The 27735-nt window shown below is 45.4% G+C and overlaps 1 protein-coding gene across 1 annotated transcript; it reads left to right on the top strand.

Annotated features, from left to right (window-relative positions):
* On the top strand, positions 1-26164 carry SMDT1 (single-pass membrane protein with aspartate rich tail 1). The gene is made up of 3 exons (XM_078640530.1): positions 1-187; positions 13459-13599; positions 25880-26164. Exons 1-2 carry the CDS (start codon positions 35-37, stop codon positions 13594-13596), a joined length of 291 nt encoding a protein of 96 aa, XP_078496656.1. The 5' UTR covers positions 1-34; the 3' UTR covers positions 13597-13599; positions 25880-26164.
* Positions 26165-27735: the final 1571 nt, after the last annotated feature.

The raw sequence follows: 27735 nt of genomic DNA, 5'->3' as shown, positions 1-27735 counted from the left end.
TTAGGACACGCCCGTAAACACTTCCGCATCCAAAATGGCGGTGGCCGGTTTTGTACGGACTCTAGTGGGGGTCGGAGCTGGCAGCAGCAGGGCTTTGCTAGGTGGGGGGCGCACCTGCCTGCCCGTAGGCCCTGCCCGTACGGCTATTGTGACCCACGCTGGAGCTATCCTGCCGAAGCCCGAGAAGGTGAGTGCAACCAATTTCAACTAGACCGTTTGACAGTTCACTGCAGCGATTGATATACACAGGCGTTGATCTGCTGGTGCCCTGGCCTTGTTGTGGGAGTTATTTTTAAATCGGGTGATTCATTTTAGATTTCCCTATTGGTGGGGTGAGGCTTTGATTGCCATGACTTGAACATAAATTGGTCCTAGAAGGGTGTTTTTACTGCAACGCGTGTGGATCCTCACGCCTTTATTTTTAGGTCTCGCCGTCGTCATGGGTAGTATCAATTTTAAGCTAGCTCGTTGCCTAACGTTTTTTTTTTGTCTGTCTCCTTTTGCTTTTTATTTTCCAGATGTCTTATTTTCGTTATATCTCGTATATATATCTTTTCTTTGCCACTCATTTGGAGCATGTCTCTTTACCCTTATTTTGTTTAGATGAATTGAATCCTTCAACTGCTTGCATGCAGTGAGACACTTTTTTTTAAATTCACTATTGGATGTAATTTTTATTTTCGTCTAGTTCTTATATAGCACAGACATGGGGCAAATAATTGGGGTGTCCTATATTCGCACCCGATTACACAGGGTCAGATTATATATATATATATATATATATATATATATATATCCATCCATCCAACACAAGGACCTGACTGCATGCAATTTCCTCAGCATTTCAACAGGAACGGACCACCACGCAGGAAAGTTGGTATCTTCAGTGCTTTATTTTTCCCCATATCACAACATGACACTTTTTGACCGTATATATATATATATATATATATATATATATATATATATATATATATATATATTTTTTTTTAATTTATTTATATTTCCTAGGCACAGGTAGGTAAAGGGTTTTGTCCAGAATCACAGGATGCGGAGCTGACTTATGGGACTCGAACTTGGTTTCCCAGTTCTAAAGTCTGCAGTTCTTTCTGGCTGTTGGTCATAAATGCTTCATACTTTCTTCCATGTGTGCTGCGTCCCCACTCAATTCAATGTCCTTGTGCTCTGTGTTGCTCCTTCAGTTTTTCTATTGTGTCGGCCAACCTTCTTTGTCTTGTTTCGTTTTTTTCCTTAGAAAAATGTTCTCATCCTCACCCTGCCCTGCTACTGATTGATGATAATTTCTCCTGTATGCCGCCTATAGCTCTCCCCCCAACTTCCCATTGCGCGTTGGCTCTGTAAATCAAAGGAATTTATTTTTGCAGTGTCATGACTCGTCCATCATCACTCTGGTGCAACACAATGACACTTGAGTGTGTGCTCCTCATCAGACTTCATCTTTTGCTGATGTTGAACAGCGTGAGCAGAAAGTATTGCTTAATCCAAAAGATGAGATCTATTGGCTTTGCCAATGCTTGTTTTTATTTATTGCCTATTATTTGTGTTTATATGGCTGCCTGCTCATATCGATAACTCAAGCTGCCGCCGTTCTGCCATTTGTTTTTTGATAAACCAGTTTTTATCGATTTGACAGAAAGCACCAGCCAATCATCACAACACCATGATAACACAGGATTATTGTCAACATTCTGGTTAACCCATTTAACAGGGAAGGATGGATATAAATTTGAACATTCCCCGTGAGACTAAAACCTTCCCCCAGACCCTTTGGTATTTCTTGGGACACCCACGTGCCTCTCGTACATGGTTTTTTCCTTTGTGGCGCACCAGTCTACCCCGGTTCGCCATCGCCCAACATTTGGGACGGGGGAATCGGCACTTCCAGGAGTCCGCTATATCCCTTTTAGCCTCCAACATCGCCGTAGTAAAAAACAATTTCTCGTTTCTAGACCCATCCAGTCCGTCTGTGATGCCTAGAATCGTGTGTGTTGGATCATGTGGGATTTCTCACCCCAGTATTTCGGTGTGTTCCTCCTCAATGTCCCCCCAGAACCGCACCAAGCATACCATATGGAAGAAGTCAGCTGGTTTCGTGGCCGCACCTAGTGCAGGCGGGGTTCGGGCGAAGTCCTGCTCGATGCAGGGGTCAGGTAGGCAGCATGTAAATAATATAGCTGTACCATACGCAGTTTGGCGTTCTGCCATTTGTAAGCAAATTAAATGATCGATATTGATATTAGCCAAGCAAATGGTTTTAGGTAGGTAACTTTATTAATTTAAACCATAAACATTGTTAAAAAACATACAACGCACACCATATACATCAATAAAATCTTATTATGAAGTTATTTATTTATTTATTTATTTATTTATTTATTTATTTTTAAAAACCTTTATTGAAAAACATGTAGAAGTACAAGCGCTGGCCTACAACCACAGGGGCCGGCCGCAAAGTCAGGAGAGTCAAAAAACATAGCAATGTATACGACAGGATGGATGCAACAAACCTAACATCGCCAGCGCCAGGATAAAGAGGTTTCATTTTACATTATATAAAGGAGGCAGTAACCATATCTACCAGCGCGTCATGCAACATATACCGAAAAGAAAAACAGGGGGGGGCGGGAGGGATCAGCCCCCCACGCAAGCCGATGACACAGTAGGGCAGAGCCCAAAGACCATACACGTCCACATCAGGTACAAAATAGACAAAGAATACCAACAAACAAATAAAGTGGACGCCATACGTACAGCCCATCCGCCCCGAAAGAGGAGAAAGCGCAGACGCTAACGAGACAAAGGAGTAAACACCAAGGGACACAGCCCACCCCCTGAAGAAGGCAAAAAAGGGACCATAGAATAAAACAAACTAAAACAACAAACACCCCCCCCCACCCTACATCACTGTAATGGCTACGGTCTACCCCACTAACAGCGTGCCTGTCGCCCAGATTCACCCGAAATATAGAAAGAAAGAAAGGGAATAATAACGAGAAGAGAGAGTAATAAGAAAGGGAGAGAAAAGACTAGAAAGGATCAAGGACCAAACACATCAAGCAGAATTAAAGTGGGCAGCGCGCAGCCAAGAATCCAACGAGCATGAAGACATCATCAAAATGGCGGCACCAAAACAGTACATAAGGATAGACAATCGCAGAACGCGTAGTGCGCCAGTTGCTACCCACCCCCTTACAACTAACACCAGGACCCAAGGAAAAAGGGGAAAGAAAAAGATTCATAACATAAAGAAAAAAGAAAAAAAAAAGGCCCATAGAAACCAAAAGAACAAAAGAGCATACCCCCACCCTACATGCATGCAAAGGCTACGGCCTACCCCCCCTTTGCAATGTGTCTGTCGCCCCAAAAGAGTACCCGAAATAAAGAAGAGAGAAAAGAACAGAAAAAGAAAGGAGACATATATTACCGGAGGAGGGCAAAAGAAGGCGGGAAGGAGCCCACTTGATATCAGGTCACCCGGAGTCACCGGCCATCCACAAACTCCCACACCGTATATATCTTCCATCACGAGAACACCAGTACAAAACCAATTAGCAATATCAAGGCAGTTGGAAGAAGTCATTGTGCGATGCGTGCCCATGACACATAGAAATCAGTTCCAACCCCATCCCATTCAGCCCGCAAATCAATAGCAACAAAAAAACAGCCTAGCCCTGACCCGATCGCGGATGTAACTCTAAGCGTACTACCCCATGAGAGCCCATCCCCCGGTGCACAAAAGGACAGCATGGCCGCTTGGAAGAAGAAGACAAAACAGGAGCACAAAATGGCCGCCGACAATCGTGAAAGAGTCCTTTGTTCACCGTACATAGTTCCACCAGGGCATCTGGAAGATAGAGGTTCCGCAGGGGAAAAGGCGAAGGCCACAATATAAAAGCCAACAAAGGGACCAAAAGTTGCGCATCTGGGTACATAGACAAGCGTGATGTTACAGGCAACAATGAGTCAGGCTCCGAGGGAAGGGGAGACAATGTATCAGACGCGGAACTGGAGGGCAGCCGGCCGTCGGCGCCGATAGAGTCAGCAGCAAGTACAGAGTCACCATAGTCACAGAGAAACACTGTATCTCCACAAATCGGCAAAGGCAGATCCACACCTCGCTGGAAACAGACGTTACGTTCGCGACCCACATCAGACCTCATGTTATCAAATTGCTCACACAGTGCCCGGAGGCCATCACGCACCTCCGAGTGGAATTCACGCAGGGCGGTCAGGATGGATCCATAAGATGGTGGAGGCTGCAATCTCTGCGTATCAGTTTCCAGAGCCGGTGCTTGCAATCTGGTGCACAACGCAGGCAGGATGAGACCGTCCACGGGCAGGGATGGGCGAACTCCCCCAAGCCACGGGTGGTCAAACGAGGCCATGGTTCCGGTAGTGCGGTATAGTAGCCGGGGAGGGTTTAGCACAATCACGCACCGCTTCAGGACTCCGATGCTACCAGGGTCGAAAGCAGTCGATCGCCCATCCCATAGAACCGCTTCGCATCAGGCAGGGCACCGGATGAAAAAGTCGTCAGCCTGCGGTGAGCCGGACCGCTGCGTCCCCCACGCCGCTCACCTCCAACTCAGAACACGGAATCCGCTCCCTCGGGGCTTCCCCACTCGGCCATCACGTCCCAGGCACAGCTTGCGGTGGACCTCGGCATTAGCGCGGTGATGACCGCATCTCGTGAAATGGCGCCACATCTAAGTCCTAGGCGCTACGCAGCTGGTCCGGCCATTACTGAGCCTCCAAGAGCCGGTGACGAGCGGCATTGCAGGCGAGGGTCCAGGGCGGGGGACATCATTACAATTATCTCCGGTATCCGGGCAGGCTGAAATGTCGGGAAAGGACCGAAATAATCAGCGCATCGTCACACACGTTCCGCCACCGGGATCGATCAGGATGGAAAGCAGGATACCGTTGCGGAGCTCAAGGGCCGGTGGAGCCGGGCGACTACACGTCTGCTCCGGTCGCCATCTTGGCTCCTCCCCCCTATTATGAAGTTATTGATTGTAATAACACAATCTTTCTCACATAAACGGATGCATTTGATAAAGGATTTGCCAGGCAAACAATTATGCAAGTCCTAAAGTGAAAAAATGCCTGGACTGTCTGGAACTAAGGAAGCCTGAGCAAAGTGCAAATTTACAAAGAAAGTGCACCAGAATAGCATTTGAACATCTTTTTCTCAGTGCAAAATGCTTTGGCTTAAATAGACGAGTCTGGCTTAAAGTGCAAAAGTGCCAAACATTGATATCTCTAACCAAAAGGGCCTAATCATGTGCAGATTTGCAGAAAAAATGGTAACCTTTAACCAGAGTAACATTGGACACCAGTTTTTGATGCTTGAATGCTAGGGCTTCAATAAGCAAATCGGACCTAAAGTGCGAAGGTGCCAAACATTTGGTTCCTGAAACCTGAAGTGACTCAATGTGCAAATTTGCAGAAAAAGCCTTTGGATACATTTCGACTCTACATAGTGTGTGTACACATCACTGGAGAGCTACCAATGCACCAGTTGGTCATAGATCACCATGTTGTTACTTTACATTAGCATGGGTTTACACAGGTTCTAGTAGGCAACATGAACCAAATTGCTTTGGATGCTTTGTCACAGTGGTGAATGTGATATCGGGAACGATTTTTGGGTACTTCTATTTCTCATATTGTTTACATTTGTTTTTTAGCCCTGAAGAAGTCGCAGCTCACAGCAGCAGAACGCGACGAAACATGTGTTGGCTAAGGCTTTGTTTTCGTTTGATCACAAGAAGAATAAATAATTTGTGTTATATGATCGAGCTCCGGACCAAGATTGTCCTCCTTACATTATTACTAATTTGTTGTATACACTCTTTAGCATGTGCAAGGGAGTGTTGTTTTTCAGTGGTTTTCCACTTCTTTCTTTTTTTGTGTGTGAAGTACTCCTCATGAAAGTATTTTCAAGTCTTCTTTTGTTTTTGCTGTTTAAAAAAATCTTTTTATTGCACATTTTTTATTTTTGTTGACTAACTTATAATGCAGTATGCAAACAATGGACATTCCGAGCAATTTCCATAACACTACGTAGCGTATCTATAATTAAGTCAAATCGCGTGTTGCATAGGCCTATATGCCAGTAGGCAACTGTGGTGCATAGTCCGATGCTGCTGGACATAGGCTAAGCATATAGTTCCACCATCAATATAAAGAGAGAACTTCTTGTAACTATAAATCTTTTAGCTGGTCTCCACTGCATACTGGAATTAACGATGTGACAATAGTGCAAAAATATAATTAGGCATAGTGGGGCAGGGTTGCTTTGGAGAGGGGTGAAATAGGTGCAATATGCATGTTAAGTCCCATGGGGAGAGGCACTCGCAGTGCCCTCCAGTTGGCAACTCAAGAACCTCCCATTGTAGTTGGGAGGCCATGTAGTAGTGTTTAAAATTTGGTACTACCAAACCACTCTGATTGGACAGGGGATACCGCTCAGCTAGGGCCACTCTACAGTACATAGCATGCCATGACGTCGCTTGTCAGGCACTCGAGAGAGCAGAAGGAGGATTTGGTAATAGTGGAATGTTGGTGAAATAGTACAGTAGGTGCAGCAGCATTGCCATCTTAAGAGCTATTCGGCCTGCCACTGAAAGTGTAAGGGTCTGCCAGAACAACTTCTGCATGCGCAAGGAGGACACCTCCTGGGTAAGGTTTCCAGCCAGGCGATTTGCCAAAGTATGATATATCCATATGCACAGATAACAGAATGTGATGGACTGCCATGACAAGAGAGCACCATTTATCTGAAGAGCAGGGTCAGACTTTGTGGCACTAAATAGGAAGAGGCAAGATTTTGCCCAATTAACCCTAAGGCCCAATTCCTCAGCAAATCTGTTAAGCAACTGTGCTGTTTGCTAGGACATCATATGTCTTTAAGTTACAGGAGCATGTTGTCTGCATAGAGTGAAATGGAGTGAAAGCTACCACTGAGCGGTCTACTCCAACACCGTCCCTGCTCCTGGAAGATGTCCAGCGGCTCCATCGCTAAAGAGAAAAGCAGAAGCCATAGCAGGCATCCTTGATGGGCGCCTCTGTGGATCGTGTCAGATATTAGGTGACCTGTTTTTACACTGGCAGAGGGGAGGGTGTAGAGGAGTCTAATCAAAAGGGTAACATGGGTACCCAGGCCTTAGCTGGAAGCACCTCAAATAGATAGGTCCACTCCAGAAAGTCAAAAGCCTTTTCTAGGTTGAGCACCAGGCAGCATGCACGTAACCATGTGAAGGGCCATACTCCGGTACACAGAAGCACCTGTGCAGGTACAGAGAGGTATTTCTGACCAAGACAAATTTGTTTTGGCCTGAGTGGACTAGTTGTCGGACCACGGGGGTCAGGCGGTCTGCTTGTATTGTATAATCTGCGTTGAGAAGCACCAATGATTGGCGGGATTCCAATGCATCCGGGTACTTACCTGGTTTGAGTAGTGACAGAAGTAATGCTTCGCGTAATGTGGGTGGGAGACGGGCAGCTGTCATGGATTCATTGAGTAGTGTTTTCAGCCTTGGGGCCAGTAGTGCGCACCAACCAATATAAAATTCAGGGGGGAGCCCGTCAGGGTCTGCGGTCTTGCCCTTGGCAAGTGCTCAAATGGACACTTGCACATCCAAAAGTATGTTGCCTCCATTGAGTTCCTCCCTCTGATCAGGCGTCGCCCTGGCTAGGGTCACATCGGTCAAGAAAGGACGCAACTTCATCCACTGTAGCGGCAGTCACCTAAGTGTATAATGAAGCATAATGTTGCATTAATGCAGTATGTATGCCCTGTTGCGTGCGTATAATGGCTCCTGAATCTGAACGGATGGTCAGTATGGGGCACCGCGGTTGCTTTTGCCGGGTCAGCCATGCAAGCAGTGCTCCCGCTTTGTCCGCCTCAGAGTCTGTCTTTGCAATGTGGGCGATGTAATTAAGCCGTCACGGTTTCTCTCTATCAACGCTGCATGTTCGGGCCTCGCCTGGTCTTGGCACTTCTTGCCCAAGTCTGGCTTATCTCTCTGTTGGAGCAGCTCCCATTCCACCTGAGAGACCTCTTGGTCAGTCTGGTTGCGCATGTTCAAGGTTTTACCCAGACAGTGTTCTCTAATCGCCACCTTGAAGGTGACCCATTTGATCAGCCAAGAGGTGGTGGTATCCGAATTTATAACGAAATATTACAAAATGCTACCATGGGGGGGTCCTAAAAGGGGAGGGTCTTCCAAAGCTGTCGCTTGCAAGTGCCCTGTTGAATGGGGAGGGCTTTAATCCCAGTTTAGTAGTAGGTGTTGTGGTTTATGGTCTGAGTGCGTCCTGCCAAGGCAGTCTTTGTGTGATGTGAGGGATTAGATCCGACATGCTAACAAGGCAATCAATAGGGACATGTAGGTTGTGGGCATAGGAATAAAATGATTATACTCTTGTGAGGGCATTGTGCAGATGTCAAACAGGTTCCAGTGGTGCAGTCCACTAGTTAAAACTGGAGCTCTTGAGCTGGCGGTGGTGCGGAGGAGAAATGGGAAGGATCAGTCTAATTCCACGTTAAGGACACTATTACAGTCACCTAATAGCCAGGGGAATCTGCTCCATCTCGCCAGAACCCCTACAGGCCACTAAAATGCCGCCTGCTCAAAGTTAGGGGCATAAATCGCTCCAAGCAGTACACTGTAGCCCTTCAGGCAGTTCAACAAAGATGGAACCAGCCTCCGGGTCTATGACCCTGTTGTCCGCAAAGACTGGGACCCCTGCCTTTATCCACACCGGGACCCCATAAGCATATGTAAAGTAGTTAGTAGAGTAAACGTAAACCCTCCATCATTTCTGTAATCACATAGCCTCTACCTATGTTAGGTGGCGTTCCTCTAGGAACGCTATGTTGGCAGTCTTGCAGTGCAAGTAGGAGTAAGAATCGTATCTGCTGGTGGGAGGGGCTGTGCATCCCCAAACATTCCAGATTAGTATATTAATGTCAGTTATCGTACTAGCAGTTAATTGAGTGTAATCCGGCTCCCGTCAGGAGGGTGGGTCCAGGGCCACCCAGAGGTGAGTGGTCTAGGCAGGTGCAGCCAATAACATCAAACCAGTGAAAAACAACTAAAGGAAAAACCTAATTTCAAGAGCAGAGACACAAACATACTGACAATGTATGCCAGTGTTGGCCAACTGACTGGGGGTAGGTGTCGGTGTGAAGGGTGTATGGATACACTGATCCCTTTTGCCAGGTGGTTAAGCCATCCCCAGTGTCATCAGCAACTTCTGTGTCAATGCTTAGGTAAGGCATACAGTTTAGATAAACCAGTGCGAGATTGTGCGCATTGCTAAAGCAGGCAACTAAGGGATGATAACATGCAGTGAACACTAGTGCCACCCCATGGGGGTCTAGCCCAGTGGCGGCAGGCATAGCTTGCGGGTGGCGAGGTGGGCGTGGGCAATTTAAAAAAAAAAAAAATGTACTTAGCTTACCGCCGGGTCCCGAATGTCTGCTCCTGCCCTCCTTGTCTTACTTGAAGAACAGGAAGCACAGCCAGACCCCACTGACCAATCAACGCTGCCATGCAGCATTGTGATTTGTAAGCATCCAGGCTTGGTCTGAGCGTCCTGGTTTGAAGCTCAGCCAGGGAGTGGGGGCCTGGGAATGTTCTCCACACAGGCTGTAATGCTGCCTGCATGAAGAACAGGGAAAGTGCGCATGACTGTTTTGGGCGGCCCGAGAGGGCCAGCCAAACAATCGTGCACTTAAGAGTGGGCAAACCACTCCTCCCCTGCACAGCTCAGAGAGCAGAGCAGCTCTACCTGCCCGCAAAGCAGCACAAATGTAAAATGATACTGACTCAGTTATTATAATTTTGTTTCTACATCGCACTGCTTAAAAGCAGTGGGGTGCATAGCAGCTGCCACTGGTCTCTCCCTGAGTTAGGAGACACAATCCACGGGAAGTGGCACCAAGTCGCCATCCCACCAACAGCAGCAGCCAGCTTCCAGCGTACTTATGACAACTTTGTAGCCATAGTGTAGGAGGCCCTCTTGTGTTGGCTCGAAGTAGGAGGTGCGCATGACCATGGCGTACAATAGCAGCCTGTGCCTTTCCACCCAGTCCTTTGGGACAGACTCACTTCTCATACATCATTCCTGCGTGAGTGGCCTCTATGCCCTCCGCTTTTTCTTTCAGGAACAAACAGTGTCGTCTTCATTGTATGTTTCTCCCCCTGCACTCAGTTTTGCTTTTGTTGCCCAACTCATTCTCCCCATCCTTCTTCCCTTGTGCTCGTCCATGTGCTTCCACCCCCTGTGCCCTGTGTTGCTTTCACCTTTATCTTGTTGCTTTTGTTACTGCCCTCCTCCCCTGTTGTTTTTGTGTCCCCTTCAGCCCTCCCCTATTAGTTTTGCATTCCCTCCCGTTTTGCTTCACAGTTCCTGCACCCTACCCCATGTTGCTTCTGATCCTGCATCTACTTTATATAAAAAAAGAAACACTTTTGCATGTTTTTATTTATTTATTTGTTTTGTCACTGATCCAACTTGGATTGGTACCTATAAAGGAAAAAAAAGGCTGTCTCATCTTGTAGGCTTGCACCACCGAAGCTGGCAGCCACATCAGGGGCTTTTATGGACGCATATTTTTTACATTTTAGCGACGCCTCGCAGAATCACAGATATTGTGTAGCATGGTTTAAAATCCGTGGCACAGCCAAAAGGTCACAAAAGTGAGACCTATTGGTTTTGCTAATTATTTTTTTTTATTCCAAAGTAGCATTGCTTTGAAACGAGACCTCCAGTTTTCACTCCTATCTCTAGCTGCAAAATTGTTAGTTGGCAGTCTGGCCATAGTGCTCTGTTCATTGTCAAAGATTCAGAACTGCAAGGGCAGACGGTATGCCACTGCAGCGAGTTGGCATAGGCATGTGAAGAATGGTGGGTGGCTGGCAGGTGATATACACCTGTCCCGCCCCCCCTCTCCCCCCTCCACACACACACTGCCAAGACATGTCACCTGCCAAAACCGAGTTAGTTGCGAGGTATTGTAAGTGCTACATAAACGCCTCACTAAAATAAATGTTTCTAGGAGACCAGCTCAGTTCTAGTTCAACATAAAAATGCACCCAAGGTAAATGCCATGAACTAGTGAAGCCATTATACCTACATTATCATAATGACTTTAGAAGAATACCAAAGCCGTGTTGGCCTTTGAAATTTTCAAAGGAGGTTTCTACCAAAAGTACAAATCAGGCCAAACATCACAATATACACGTGATTCACACTAGAATGCCAAAATATGCACACATTTAAGGTAGGACAGAACTTGAGGCCTCCTTATCCATATAACCCCCCCTCCTCCCCCACCTAGTTTCTGAATCTGGATATGGTTGACAAATGTATGAGGAAAACCCGAGGTAGCTACCTAACGTATATCAGACCGGGATAGGCCACAAATCTCTGCCAAAGAAGCTGTACCTGAATAACCCAGGAAAGTAGGGTATATGACGAGTAGGCTAAACAGATCCTATACTGAATCCATCTGATATTGGAAATAGAAGCCCTGCAACCCTAGCAACGTTAATAAAAAGATGATGCACTCTATGAAAAGTTCTAGATCTCTCCAAATACATCAAGCATGCTTTTGTAGTTTCTAACGAAACGTATTTATGGCAAGTAGAGGGAGATACAGGCATCATGATGTCCTGATCTCTGTGAGGCATAGAAATAACCTTTGGTTTCAAATGATATCATCCAAAATTCTGTGAATAGAGAAACTGAAAAACAGGACAGTCCACAGCATGAACGGGAGATAAGGATGAGGATCCTGGAAAGCATCTGTTCTGAAAATATCCCAATCAGGATATTTAAAAAAAGAATCTTCAGTATAGCGAATTCTGGATCTTTGATAACATCAGCACAGTGAATTGGGAGATCCCTGTTTTGCATCCTAATCCTTTCAACCATGGACCAATATAACGGGGAAGACATCCTGGTTCTCAGAAAGGAAGCAAATATATGTATTGTAGGAGAGGAATCCTTTCTCTCGGAGGCCGGAAAGGAAAGACTGACTAATCATCAGCTACTTTCTCATTAATTCTAAGAAGAAAAAACGTTGCAGAAGCAACAGGAAATACATAGAGGAAGTGATGGGGCAAAGGTGTAAACGGAGCATTTGTTCCCCAAGACCCTAGAGTAGGAAATTGAGGAGAAGAAATCTGAAAGTTGTTCATTCTCTACAAAAGCAGAAAGATCCTGGAAGGGATTTCCAAAACGCTGGGAAAAGCCCTAAAGATCTCTGAACTGATCGATAGATTCGTGTCAAACACTCTGCTCAGCCTGGAAGTTGCCCTGACTTCTCATATGGCCAGCCTTCAGCGATGGAAAATGAAGTTCTGCCCAGGCCCCCAGATTTACTACAGTCAGTTTGAAAGACGTTGATATGGTTCCTTCCTGCATGGTTTTGTGCACTGTAGTTACTCTATTCTCTGAACCAGCACAAGCTTGTGTTCTTGAAAGTATTAAAAATAGTGCATTACTTAATAAGATGCAGCCAATCTACCCCACCCCCCTTTTGAAAACAAATTCTTCGAAGTGCCTTCTGTCCTGCACAGACCAGTCTTGAAGAGTTTCTCTCCATCTCTTTGTACTGGCATCTGTTACTACTAAAGGGAGACAAGGGTGAAGTAAGAGATATTTAACCTGAGATTCCACCCCCCCACCATCTCTAATGGAGGCTGAAGAGATGAACAGTCACTGGAATCCGTTTTTTGAAGCTTAAGAAGCAGGTTTCCAATACTTGAGAAGATGTACAAGCAGTAGCTTAAGATGAAGTTGTACCCACGGGTCCAGAAACGTCTACACAAAGCTGTTTGTCTCTGTACCCTTAACTATTGACATTCTGCAGCTTGATAACGGGATAACTCGGAGGTTAGCACAATTCTTAGGCTCTCATTACGAGTGACCAGGATAGTAGAAGGGTATTTCACCACAGCTAAAGTTACTGGTACAAGGGTACAGACACTCCAAAGGTGGGTAAAGTCTGGTCCATTATCAGTTCCACTCTGAGGGTCCACCTAGAAATGGTAATGACTGAAGGAATCACTAATGCTGTAATATAATATCTTGCCTTCTAAAATAGTGGCTCATTAACATGCAGGCAGGTGTGTAGAGGGGCACACAGATTGTTTGGGGCTAATTTGATGTAAGTTGGGAATAGTATACCAATCCAAATGAGTTTGTAGCTGTCCACTTAAGGTCCTGCCTAGTGTTTGTTTGCATGTGTCATACTTATATGCTATATTTCCATCCATTCTTTAGATTATACAGTTAGTTTCGGCCTATGTCCATCACCAAATACTAGTGTCATTTGATTACTGCTAACTAGACCCCATTGCAGGGCATTCAAACCCAGAAGCCTCCCTTTCTAACTCTCACCACTTTCTATTCTGACAGACACGTTTCGGATTGGTGCGAGTCTTCTCTATTGTCATTCCCTTCCTGTACGTGGGCACACTTATCAGCAAGAATTTTGCGGCACTACTGGAAGAGCACGATATATTTGTTCCAGAGGATGATGACGACGATGACTAAAAGGTACATGAGCTTGAGTGGAGCATTCTTCTTGTGGGGTGGAAGTCTTAGTGGGTTGAATTGGAGGGACACAATGCCTGAGTGGATAAGAGCTTGCAGAGTATATTTGTCCATTAGAAGAAGCCATAGTGTGGTGCATGTATTGAGTAGGAAATCTGAGTGGGGTCTCCAAAGGTGACGAGCCGGAGTTAGGATGAATAAGAGGGCATGTGTTACAGACTTCCAGTGCAACCTGCCCCATGAAGGTTACTGGTTTCTGGATATTTACCCAGTTCTTCCTTCTATCTGCTGTAACACATCAGAAATCCTCTGGTTTAGCAAAGATCCCCATTGATGCATACTTCCATCACTTGTGCCTAATAAAGGTTGTATTTATTTTATTGTATTTATTTTAAAGGTTTTATATAGTGCTGGCTAGACCCAGGGGGCATCAGAGCGCTTTACAAGAGTATAAAGACCGTACAGGAATAAAACAATTGTTCAAGGGCATAGCTTTCAGTATGTGAGAATAAACACAAATTAATTAACAAATGGACAAGAAAGAGAGCTATATACAGGGATATAGGTAATCGAGTTTTAACACCTTGACCGCGGCGCCGTAGCCGCGCCCTGTGCTGGACATTCCAGAACAGGGCGCGGTCGTGACGGAACCGTTCCGTCATCAGCACAGCTCAGCCGTGACTGATGACGGAACGGTTCCGTCATCAGCATCGAAGGGGTTAAACAGTAGCAAGAAACGGAGGGAAGCTCAATGGTCTGCAGGTGGCGATTAGTTTAGATGGAAAAATAGGAGGGAGAAAAAACATGTTGAGGAAGAGGAGGTAGGATAGATGGAGGGAGGTTAAGGGAGGGGATGGGGGAGAAGGCGGGGACGGGAAAGAGGGAGCTAGGGAGAAAGTAGAACAGGAGAGATCTGAAAAAGAGGGGGGGAGGTGAAAGACAGGAGGAGAGTGGTAGAGAGGAACCAGAAAGGGGGAAGCAGAGTGATGGGTCAAGTGGCAAGGTTATGGACCCCAATATTTGTTGAGGAGGTGAAGTTTGAGGTCTTTTTTTTTTAAAGCTGACATAGGAGGGTTTACATCGCAGGTCCTTGGCGAGAACATTCCAGATGTTTGAAGCATTCCTGACGAAGGAGTGAGATTGTGTGGAGGTTTTTTAAAACATTTTTTTTTTAACAGGTGGGATAAGGAGGAGAGCATTGTTGCTTCTCATCGGTCGAGAGCAGCCCGCTATTTTGAGTTTATTTGTGAGGAACAGCGGGGCATATTGATGAAGGACTTTGTGCTTAATGCATGCAGTCTTATAGGAGGATCTTCCTTCAACGGGAAGCCATTTAAGGCCTTTGAGGGCTGGGGAAATGTGGTCAAAACGTTTACAGTCGGTGATTAGCCTGGCCGCAAGGTTAAGTACAGATCTGAGTGGGGCTAGGTGAACTTTGGGGGTCCTGGAGAAGATCGCATTACCATAGTCAATGATTGACAAGAGATTGGATTATCAAATTTAAGTCGTCAGCTGGAATGAAGGGTTTGATTTTCTTGAGATGACGGAGAGTGAAAAGAGCTCCTTTAGCTGAATTTTTTTATGTGGACATTAAGAGTAAGGGTCTTGTCAATTGTGATACCAAGAGCTTTCACTGAATTGGATAAGGAGAGCTAACCGTTGAGGGCATTGTGGTCGGAGATCCAGGTTTGGATGGGGAGCTGGTTGTTTTTTGGAGAGAGGAAAATGATTTCAGTTTTTTTAGGGTTGAGTTTGAGATGATTGGAGTGGAACCAGGATTGGATCTTATTCAGGGTGTTAGGGTGAAGGATATCCGAGCGCAATCTAATTTCATAGTAAAGTTGGGTGTCATCAGCATAAAGGTGATAGTTGATTCCCGCTTGTTGTAGAAGGAGGGTAAGGGGTTCCATAAAGAGGTTGAAGAGGGAGACTGAGAGAATGGATCCCTGGGGGACACCAAGGGAGGCAGGTGTAGGGTTTGCGGCAGTCATTGATTTTGATTTGGTGGGTTCTATGTTGGAGGTATGAGACGAACCATTTGAGGACAAGACCATTGAGGCCAAAGCAAACTTTTAGCGCGTTGAGTAATTAAGAGTGGTTGACTGTATCAAATGCAGCAGAGAGGTCGAGGAGAATAAGTAAGAAAAATTCTCACGGGGTAACCCAGTATCCCTTCAGAACCTGGGCAATACAACAATAGTTACAACAATGGCTCCGTCGGGTATAAACACAATTGCTTTAAATCATGTAATTATCTTTAACTGAAGTATGAGCATAACATTCCTACTTATTATTCTAATCCATATAAGTGCAAAAACCAAATGCTGTAAGGGGTCAGTACAATATTTTAATTATTGAATTAGTTTCATTCATTGTTTTCTTTGTTCTCATCAACTGACACATTTCGATATATATTAAAATTTACAAAATAAGGCGCAACAATTCAATTTAGTAAACAAAGTGACATAGTGTGAAATAAATGTGACACAGTGACAAGTGATCTATATACACGTGCGTGAAAGGATATTAAGGGGAAGAGAAAGAATTAGAAAGGCCGGTTCTTATTTTACTGAAACTCAAAACCAACAAGCTATATTGAATAGATGTGGTCTGTTGGACATGGTTAGCCGGTCTTTTGTGAGAATCTGTCGACGTTTCGACCCTGGGACACCTTATTTGTGGGTCTCTAGCGGGTCTTCTTCAGGACGGGGGTAGGTGAGGATAATTGCGCCTGTTGGTTCAATCAAAATTTAAATTAAAAACCATCAGGTTTGGAATTTGCACTAAATTACATTTATCAGAAAACTGGTAGGGGGATAAACAAATTTTTACCAGATCTTCATGAATCAGACATCCCGATGTTCTATTCGGTCAGGGGTCTCGTTTTCAATTGAATGAATATCTATGACCAAACATAATTATTAAATCTTGGATTTTTTGTTTTTTGTTATAATTTCAAATACAGAGGAGCTATATTTCTACCCTTCTGTTATTGAGCACTCACCTATTTAGATATAATCTTTGGCATTAGTCCATATGCATTCCTATTTGTTGGCGAATCGTTTTTAAAGGATTGAGGTCCCTTGCAATGTGTTCCAATATTCTGTAATTAAACAGTACATATATACCATCAGTATATCGTATTCAGTTTCTGTTAAGGTTCTATCATTTATTCCTGATGCCCTCGTCAGCTTTTTTACTCGCCACTAATATGGGACTTTGGTAATGTCTTCGTTTTTTAGGGTTGGGCACTGAGGCCTCGTTTCCTCTTACACGGCTATCTGTGCACACTCTCGATATTTTATGCAATCTAAAATTGAATGCAGGGGACAATCAGTGCCAAAAAACCTCAAAAAACCTCGTGGGTTTTGATGAATAATGTTCTCATCGATGAATGACAAGCCTCGGTTATATCATTTCCACTCACCATCATGTAGGAGTTTTCTGTTTCCCCATGCGGGTCTGCTAAGCAATGCGACTTTAGTCACTGAACGCGAGCTAGAAAACGCGTTGTATTTCACTTCCGCATTTCGTCTCGTGGACGTTGCGGTCTCCAGGCAACCCTGCGCAAATGCGGAATGACATCACGGCGTATGGTGTTGCCAGGCGACACGAGAGTAACACGATAAAATTAATAATAACGGAGTGCGTCTTCATTTTGAATCTTTAAGTTTAAGCAACGCATCTTCCTCATGCATGTGCATGTCAGTGTCTCTTATTCAAAAGTACACGAGTAATTCGGTGTCGAGCCCAAGCAAGCCGAATATCAGTCTTACACAGTATCCAGGCATACTGATTCAATGTATGTGATGTTATGCCAATTGGTTGGATTATATGTCCGTAACGTGACTGAAAGATCTTATTCTATATCCTGTCATCATCCGGTTTGTGTATAGGCAGAAGATTAGCAAGAAGAGATTTGGAAACAGTGCATATCTCTATTGGCAAATGACAACATTGTACCAACAATTATTATCACAATGCAATCAAACAGTGCAGAAGCCACAGGGCTGGACAAATCGCCCACGCTAATGTTGTGTTCAGAGTAGTTACATTATGTATTAACATAGGTATCTGGCAAGACAACAGATGTTGGCATTTATGATTTGTACGACACTTCTCCATTAAGCTTGACATCTATTTCTGTCAATACATTTCTCAGAGACATACGAACTTATGCTGTGTTCAGAATAGTTATATTATACATGAGTACGAGTCTCAGATAGATAAACAGTTATTGTCTTAGATGATTAGTACAATACTGCACCATTGACCGTGACCTATGTTAGGGATTCAAAGATACATTACATACAGGCATAAGGACAAAGCAGAATAATGCTCTATGTATTCCTTATATTCACTCATAGCTGTCCCATTTGTCTAGCTGTCTCCTCTCTTTCATTCAAGCCCCGTTGGACACTATTCAGAGAATGTATCCACCTGCATTCTTTATAGTTCATCATCCTGGCCAAGGATCCACCCCTTGCTCCTATAGTCACTTTTTCCAGAGCTCTCCACTTCATCTCCTCTGGTTTATGTTTATGGGTATTGTAATGCTCGACTAAAGGAGCCCCAATAGTGTTGCATCTAAGTCTGCTCATATGTTGTAAAATTCTTACTTTAACTCTTTGTGGTGTTTGACCCACGTAAATTAAACCACATGGACAACTGATGGTGTATATCACATGGGTACTATTACAGTTAGTGAAGTGTGTCAATTTGTATGTCTTTGAGTTATGAGTAAAGCTTGATCCTTCTTGGCAGAGATCACAGACCTTACAATTCCCACATTTAAGGAGAATAAGTAGGCAGGTCTCACCATTGTCAAGGGAGCAGTGGATGTCATCAACTATATTAAGCATGGCGGTTTCAGTACCGCACCCTTTTCTGAAGCCGGATTGCAAGCGGTCAAGTAGGTTGAAGTTGTCAATGTGTTTGTCCAATTGGAGCAGGGCACATTTTTCAAGGGCTTTGGAAAGGAGGGAGAGGTGAAAGATATGGCGGAGATTAAGGTCATTCGGGTTAGCGGTCAGATTTTTAAGAATGGGAGTGATTTGTCCGAGCTTGACTGAGGCAGGGACACAACCCGTGGCAAGGGAGGAGTTGATGATAGTAGTCCAGTATGGGGCAATGATGTGCTTGAGATCTTATACAAGGTTAGAAGGGAATGGGTCTTTGGTGTGAGGGGGCAGTTTTAATTTGGCAATGGTGTTTATAGACTTCAAGTTCAGTTATGGGGTGGAAATTATGCCAGGAGGCATTGTTTTTTAGCTGTTAGTTGGAGAGGTTTGCGGCGAGAAGGTTGGAGGAGGGGGTCAGGGGGTAGAGATAATAAGGAGAGTAATATAGAAGTAACTTCAACGGCAAGTTGGGTGGGATCTGAGAGAAATGGAAGGATTGATCTATTTAGGCGGTTTTTTTTTTCGGCAAAGAAGTTGGCAACTTCTTCGCATCTGTCTGTTGAACCCGTCGGCTTTGGGGGGCAGAAGATGTTTGGTTTCTAACAATGTTGAACAGTTTTCTGGGTCTATTTTTAGCACGATCAAGTTGAGCTCGGAATGTGTTTCTTGTACGTGGATCTTGCGGATCTGTGGCAGGTGATATGAGAAGGAGAGGGGTGTTGTCTCCATGTTCTTTCAGTCAATCTAAGTGAGTTGTTGTGCTTGGAGTTTGGACTCGGAGTTCACCAGGGGCGATAACATTAAGATTTCTGGTCCATTTCATGGGTTTGAAACTTTTAGTGGGGAGGGGGGGGGGGGGGTAGGGTTGTGGTAGCGATCTTGAACGGAATGAGGTGATGGTCAGACCAATCGATGGGGATGATGTTGGAGAGGGAGGCCAAGTCACTGTTGGCAATGATGGCGTCAAGAGTGGCCCCTTTGGAGTGGGTTGGAGTATGGCATAGTTGTTTAAGGTCACTAATCTCTAGAAGATTAGAGAGGAGTTTGACTGGGGGGGGTCCCTCAACTTCTTTCCAGTGGATGTTAAAATCTAAGAGATTTTTTGAGTTGGTAAGTGAGGATTGTGCAAGAAGGTCAGATAATCTTCAGGGAAGAGGATCACCAGGTGGGTGGTAGACGTTATGTAGTCGAATTGAGGAAGAACCCTGCACGGTGAGGTCGGCTCCCAGGTTTTCAAAGGTTAAGTGGTCAGAGTTCTTTAAAGGATAGAGTTGAAGTTCGTTTTAAAAGATTATAGCTAAGCCGCGCCCTTTTCTGACGGGTCTGGCTTTTCTAATGATGGAATAACCATGGGAGTAAGTCAAGGATGGCTATCAAGTGGTCATTGAGCCAGGTTTCCGTGAGGAAGGCGATGTTGATAGCTTCTCTGAGGATGGTTTCTGATATTTCCGTTGCATGTTGGACAGCTGAACGGCAGTTCACAAGCATGCAGGTGAGTGGTTTAGGGTTGTCTTTGGTGGGAGAGCAGGAATAAATGGTGGTGAGATGATGTGGGGGCTTTGGGGAGATGGGCAAGATGAGGATTCAGCTAGTTGCTCTAACCACTGGGATGCTGGAGATTATGGTGGGAGAGCAAGAATGGATGGTGGTAAGATGTGGTGAGGGTCTTGAGGAGATGGGTGAGGAGGGGATTCTGCTAGTTCCCATAATCACTGGGATGCTGGGGTGAGGGAGGGGAAGATCATTAATCAAAGGATTAGGGAGGTAGGAGTTGCATAGGTCGTAAGAGGGGAGGTGGCTCACAGCGTCGAGAGGCCTATGTGTAGGGCTGCAGAGCGGTGTAGTTCTCCATTACTTATGCTAGGAGATGCTTTGGAAGAAAGAACTGGGGGAATCAGATTGAGGAGGGTCCAGGAGTTGAGGGCGTTTAAAATCCTCTGTCATGAACATTCGGTCGTCAAGGATGGTGGATTACGTTCTATGTTAGATGGTGTCTGGGCGATAAGAATGAGGGGGAGCGTATTCGAAACGGAGGGTGGGGATATAGTGCATTCCCTGGTGATCGGGGAAGGAGATCTGATGGGCGGGGGGGGAGAGGCCGGGAGGGGGGGGGGGAGTAGGAGGAGTGTTCATGCTGTTGAACGAGGGGAAGGACAGGTCATTTATAGTCAGGAAATGTGGTTTGAGAAGATGAGTGAGCTGGGGGGGTGGAGAGACATTGGGATTAGGGGGAAGAGTGCAGTTCTAAGAGGGAGATTTTGGCATATGGGGGGGGGTACAGTAGGGAATTCCAGGTGGAGTGGCCGGGAGGTAGGAGCAAGGTTAAAGGTAGCGAGAGGGGTAGAAGGGGATCGGTTATAAGAGAGCATGTGAGTTTGGGTGATGTGTGCAGTTGAGATGTCGGGGGTAGGGGGGTCGTTGGAGAGAGAGAGTATGATTGGATGATGGAGTTTGGATGACAGCATGTGCAGTGGTGAAGTCTCTGGGAGAGAGGGTCGGATTTGAGGGGGAGGGGGAGAACAAAAGGGCGTTGTGTGGTATGGATGATGAAGGGTTAGAAACTGGGTTGGATAGTTGGTAGGACAAGGTGCTGAAATGGTGCTCGAAGATGTTGAGGTGGTATTCGGAAGCTTGAATGAAGATATTTCCAGTTTTCAATATGGAGATGTCAATTGTACATACATAGTTCCTCAGTAGTAAACAAATGCTGCAGACCTGTTTGAGTTATCAACACGTCCCTAACAACACAGGCCTCTATTTACATGGCAACATATGATGGAGGAGCAGAGAAACGGTTATCTGAGTTTACACGGTTACAGACGGACACAGTAGAATCTTCACTTTCTTTAATAACGTTTAGTTGAAAAAAGAACCCCGCTTAAATTCCGTTTCCAAAGAGGTCACTTCGAAACGGTCAGCACATGTTCTCTCACATCTATGCAGTAATTTATATGTGGCACTAGGTGTTCCAATGATATTCAAATGCTAGCTATCTTGGGCCCTTAAGTTTAAGATAATAATCATACCCTCAAAAGCAGTGACTGGATCTCATAAATCTGTTCTTGTGGAGACAGATGGACTTGGGAATTTCTTCCAATTGGTCACCTTCCCTGCACCCTTTTTAGGTCGAGCCCAGACAGCGCTTGTGCTGTCTCTTCAAGACATATATATACTTTGTGGACTTACTGCCCGCCCATTGCTTTTCGTTTGCAACTTTGGTTGTCCTTTGAAAAGGGTTAGCTTTCTAGTGGTTAATCTTTCCTATTCGTCCCTCCTTTTCGTGTTTTGTTTACTCCCACAAAGCACCACCCTATTGCTTGTACCCTTACACTTGTCCCATTTTAGCATGTTTAGGGACTACTTTGTCCGAGAACAATTAACACCAGCACTCTGTTTTCTGTCGCCAAGTTCTGTAACCATGCTGCAATTCTTCTTTTTATCTCCTCACATTGGCATGCATTCAAAGACTGAGGCGCTGTTTTCAAGGGGCTTCTTCAATTTTCTTTCTCTGACTTCAAAGTGAGAAGGTTTCCCCGTCCCTCAACCCCCTCCCGCTTTGCTGCTTCAGCTGCCCCCCCCTTTTCTGTGTGTATCAAGTGAGGCAGTAAGAGGTTCAGTTACCCATTCAGCCCTGGATCACTTTCGGTTTCCATTCACAGCTGTGCTCTAGTTTCCTTCTCTCAACTTGGATCCAGGGTGGAGTTACACTGAAGGGCAACAGGTGCCATCTTGGTTTGATTGCTATATTAATCTGCAATTGGTGTTTCCTGTTACACTCATTAGAATACTTAACCGTTTTTATTGCATTTTTTTAGAGATTGGTGGGTAAGTGATGACATAGAAGTTTGCCAGAAAGGTGTAAATTACTAGAATTCTTGATGAGGGTATGGTCGCAGTGTCTATGAAAGCCCATAGGCGTGTGATGGGGGCCTGGCCCTCGGGATGTTGCATTGACACCATACCCAGATGAATTGTAAGCTTGGTCGATTGTGCCAAAACCTTCTCGAGTAAGAATTTTTTGAGAACCCTAATTCACTTGGAAGAAAAAAAAACACACTATGTTTTAGCAAGCCCGGGAGCTTGTTCTCTCTGATATAAGTAGATTGTGCAGTCATGACTGCGTACTTTCCCTTTCTAAACCAATAACGGCAAGTTGGCCCGAGCCAGTTCCAGCAAAGACTGCAAGTCCCAGAACCCTCTACTTTGTTGAAAAGAATTCCCTGTGAGGGAGTGAAATTTCAGCCCGGCACTAACTTCTGTACGGCTGGGGAAAAATTCTGAAGCAGTCAGTGGGCAGGGTTGGCATTGCCTCCAATGGCAAAGTCCATTTCATGTCAGGGGGCCACTGGCAGTAGGCTGGAGAGAATAGGTTCTCAGCATGTATCGCTATTGCAAGGTGGCTGGTCACTCGCTCTTTGTTATAGGTCTGTGCCAAAGATGCTGACAAGGAGGAGAAAGCTCTGCCCTCAGAGCTGCCTTCAACACCCCGGAGAAAAGAGAAGACTGTTTGGCTAGCCAGCTAAGGCAAAGGCTTGGAGTGCTAAGGCGCAAAGGCAGTTCTGCCAGTGCGGCACCAAGCTTGCAAACAATGTGCATTTTAAATAGTCTGTAACAGTATCGACAGTGGTGCAGGAATCTGTTCAGCTCTGCAGTCTGTGCTGTTAAAGTTCGCGTTTACAAAATACAAGTTATCGAAGCAGTGCCTGTTAAGCCAGATGCCAGTGCAGTGCTGCAACCTCAAGTTATTTGCCTGGACGGTTCCAAGTAGTGGCAGGCGGTTATGTAGCTTGGTCAAGCAATTTACGGCAAACAAATAATACTGTCCAGTTTTAGTGAAGTGCAGCACAAGGACAAAGGAATTAGGTTCTATAAAAAAGAGAGAACAGTAGTAGCAAGGCAAACTGGCAGGATTCAGAACTCAAGAGCTGCGCCTCCTCTATGAAATGCGCTGTGATGAGCAAGCCAGAGAATTGAAACATAGCCATTCTGGCGGTCTGTTCAGCCCAAGGTTCATTTTAGTTTGATGGCCCCTGCTGAGCTTGGATGGTTGGTATGGTTTTACACACACATAGCCATTTGTGCCCACATTCAGTATTTTGGCATCAACAGTATTGCACGAAATGCCTGCCAATCCACAATCTTCAAGATGTGTGATTGTGGGCCCAACAGATCTATCGGCTTGATTTAACGTATTCTTCAAGGATTGTCCAATTCTCTTTTGTGGTGCATCGCCTATTTAGAGTACATTAAAGCATCACCGGGTCCACTTTGGAACTTGCTGTTATATTACTTTTGATGGCAAGCCTTGGATATTCCACTCTCCTGGTTATGCACTTATTTATTCAGAAACTGCCTTGGTGGTTTGGAATCACATTTGAGCGTGCTCGTTCCATCTTATCTGGATTAAGAAAGCTATCTTTGTCCCACCAGATCCTCTTCACATTGATAGTGTACATATTTGTGCTTTTTTGGCGTTCTATATGCGACACTCTTGTCTGACACTTTAGATCCTGAATCAAGGTATTCTGTAGCTTATTGACCATTGGGCGGTCTTCTTTCACAAACCTGTGCCAGCACCCAAGAAAGGAGTGATTTCTCCCGATAGTACGTGGGTCAGGCCACCATTTTGGCTCTTCTTTCTTCTTCATTTTTGTATTGAACTGGAGTGATTGCTGAGAAAAGTTTCAGAATTTTGGGGGCATCAGTATCCTTCTGCTTCTTTGCGACTTCAAGGTGCAGGACAATCCAGCAAGTGCTCTTGGGGTGCTCTGACTTTTTTTTTCTTTGTTCCACTAGTGCACTACAAGGCTTTGTGGCCGCCCTGTGTGCCCCAAAGAGTCCCTCCTCCGCCTGTACATGACTGTCCCCTCTTCCTGGTCATATCGGTCCATTTTGAGAATACCACTAAGCATCAGAATGAGTATTTCAGGCACCAACCTTTCTACCTGTGCTCTTAGGGGACGGAAGCCCCCTATTAAACCACCCATAACTAAAGCCCTTCACTTCCTGTGTATGTATCCAGTGGGTTGTGTGTCATATAATGTGCTTGAGTATTTGGACTCACATACTCTGACGTGCCTTCTGCGAGTGCGTATTGCATTCAACACTACATTTTGATTACCTTCCTTGGCACTGGAAATTGTCTCATCCCCTCTACTCCCAAAATACAATGTGAGCACCTCCTGAAAATCAGACACTAAGCTACCCTATTATGTTGTTTATCCAACCCCAGCCATGTAACTTAAAAACGTCATACCATCCCTGTGGGGGCAATACATTAGTCCTTTAATTCCTTGCTCCAAGCACATGACGTATTACCTTAAAACTGGGTATGTTTGACCTATGATAGAAACGAGCATTGGCAAAGTCAATAGGTCTCGCCTACAAGAGCTATTGGCTTTGGCAGTGTTTTAAAGCTATGCTGTGCAGAAGTACTGCAGTGTGGCGAACACTAATTTTAAGAGTTAAGGCAGGCAGGGATTGTTTTTTAAATATTTTTTTATTTTAAAGTGCATCAATCCTCTTAAATTATTTTAGCCATCCAGCATGGCAACCCATCATTGGCAAAGTCGACAATGCCCATGCTGTACACCATTAACAAAAGGAAGTGGCAGAGCCACTGGCTATAAAGGTGAGGCCAATTGGCTTTGCCAGTGCTTGCTCATTTACCGAAGGTTTAAATTCACTTTCCTACTCGTCTCTTATCACCTTTAGATGTGTGTTTTAGAATGATTATGTTGCAATCGGCCAAATTGATGACAGCCCATCCCGCACACTCAGTCAGCTACGTCTGTGTGCGGCAGAGATATCTAAAATACAAGGTCCAATTGAAAAGGGGGCCCTGTAATACATATTTGCACTGTGAGTAAATTAATATGGTTGTACTAAGACGCAGCAGTAGACTGCTGCTAAATAGACTGTTTTTTTGCCCCCCTTGTACATGCTATGATGTGGAATAGAGTATACTATCAGAATGGAAAATCCAAGCAGTGAACAAAGACTAGGTTATTCCTTTGTTATTTATGTGTAACTTATTTGTTACTCAAACACTCCTGCAGGTGGCCTTAATTGTTGCATGCCCTCCCTCACCCACTCGTCCCTAGAAGCGAGACCAAGTGGGACTTAGCCAGGGGCATGGCAACTTCTCCCACCTAGCACTTTTGGTGCCAAATGTCCAATGCACCCTTTGTCATATCTGCCTACAGACTGGGCTTTGGTGATCTTCTCAGCATGTGGCCATTGTTTCCTCTGAGTGTCGTGGTAAAGTTCTGTGAAGAGCAGCTGTTGTGTCTGATTTCCGCTACAATCGTTTTCTTTTCCTGGGTGCTGTGTTGTACGACTTCAGCCTTTTTCACTAATCCCCCCTCTCTGTTTCTTCCCAGCCTGGTTTCTGTTCCATGGAAAGATGGAAGCCTTCGAAGAGGTTGAGCTGGCACAGACTTACATCCCCACAACTTTTACAGGCAGGGAGCACAGAAGGTCAAGAAATAAACCAAACACGTCCAGCCTGATTCACACCAGAGGTGCTCCCTGCATGTGCCAAAGGGGTTGGCCTATGCTCCCCTTGTATCCCAGAGAGGCTGGGTCCACTGGTGTAATGAGCATGGTGTGTGGTATGAGACTGATATGATCACGAGTTATAAATATTAATAAAGCTGTATCTCTTATTTTCTCCTCACTGTGTGCTGTGTCCTCCAAACTTACCTCCATGAGTCTCCAACCCACCAATTGCTAAAAGAAAGGTGCACTGTGTCAATCAGCGCATGGAACTACATAGCTCCCAGAGATGGCTTCTTCTCCCTTATCTTCGGCCTGGCTGATACCATTAGGCCCAACTGGTGGAAAAGTGCAACTTTATTTAGTAGGTAAATGTACATGACCGCTAAGGCAAGAGTATATTTGACCATTGCGTGTCTAACAGGTTTTGGGAAGGGAAACTCATCTGCTTAGTTGTTGCACCTTGTGCTCAGCATCCTTCAAAGTCAAAATGTAGATATGCAGAAGCCATGCCCTCAATGTACATTACAAATGAGGCATCCAAAGGTAAACACTGTGAACAAGAATATAAGGCAGTTCAGTAGCCCCCAGCAATTGTGTATCTTGCATTATTTTTTTCTCAGTCAAAAACCCCAGGTCACTTCGAATTTCTGCCATCAAATGCAACGCTGTAAGCACACAGTTACGCCAACAGCGAGTATTCTGTGGACACCACCCAAGCGTGGCAGTTGGCCATGTTTGGTAAGTGCACATTTCGCCCTGATGAGCCACCAAATCATTAGTGGACTGGTAGTATGTTACACCTTGGGCGAGTCAAGCTGCATTGTGTGGGAGGTGGCTAGGTGTTATGCTTGAATGATCAGAGCTGTGATCTTCTCTTAGGGCGTTGTATGTAGTCATCTGAAGGAATAAAGAAGAATGAGAGAATAATCCACAAGCATGCAGCCACAGCAAGTGTTGTCAATTTATCCAAGAGTGACGGAGCTGCAAACAAGTTGGGTAGGGTGACTAAAGACCATGAGATTCACCCCACTGGCAGTGGTCCCAATATGTGTACACCCAAGCAGGTATCAAACAATGAAGAGTGCAACGCACAAGGGGTTCTCATTCACACTGGGTCTCTAAAAGTGGAGTCTACCCATTTTGTATTCAGATGCTTGCACTCAGTTTAAGAGGTCTGTTATTTATTCCAACCACATACTTCTATGGTTGCTTCAAAGTATAAAGTTCAGTCCAATTCAATTAATGGTGGTTCGTGAAAGTTACCTTGAACATGTTCCTCTGGCTGGAGCAACCTGAGCCGTCTCCTCATCGTGCTTCAACACCCTGCGTATGCTTCGCAAGATCTTCCGCTGGTTCCCGATCGAGACCAGGAAGACTGTCACCCAGGCACTCGTCACCAGCCGACTGGACTACGGAAACGCCCTCTACGCCGGAACCACAGCCAAGCTACAGAAAAGACTCCAGTGCATCCAGAACGCCTCTGCCCGACTCATCCTGGATGTCCCCCGACGCAGCCACATCTCCAGCCACCTGAGGAACCTGCACTGGCTCCCCGTCGACAAGAGGATCACGTTCCGGCTCCTCGCCCACGCACACAAGTCTCTCCACGACCTGGGCCCCGAGTACCTCAACGACCGCCTGACCTTCTACACGCCCACCCGCCAGCTACGGTCCACCAGCCTCGCCCTCGCAGCCGTACCACGCATCCGAAGAGCCACCGCCGGAGGAAGATCCTTCT

Source organism: Lissotriton helveticus, chromosome 1_1 (genome assembly GCF_964261635.1).
Source record: "Lissotriton helveticus chromosome 1_1, aLisHel1.1, whole genome shotgun sequence".
Lineage (NCBI taxonomy): Eukaryota > Metazoa > Chordata > Amphibia > Caudata > Salamandridae > Lissotriton > Lissotriton helveticus.
Note: the sequence above shows the minus strand (reverse complement) of the source record. Positions and strands in the feature narration are given on the sequence as shown.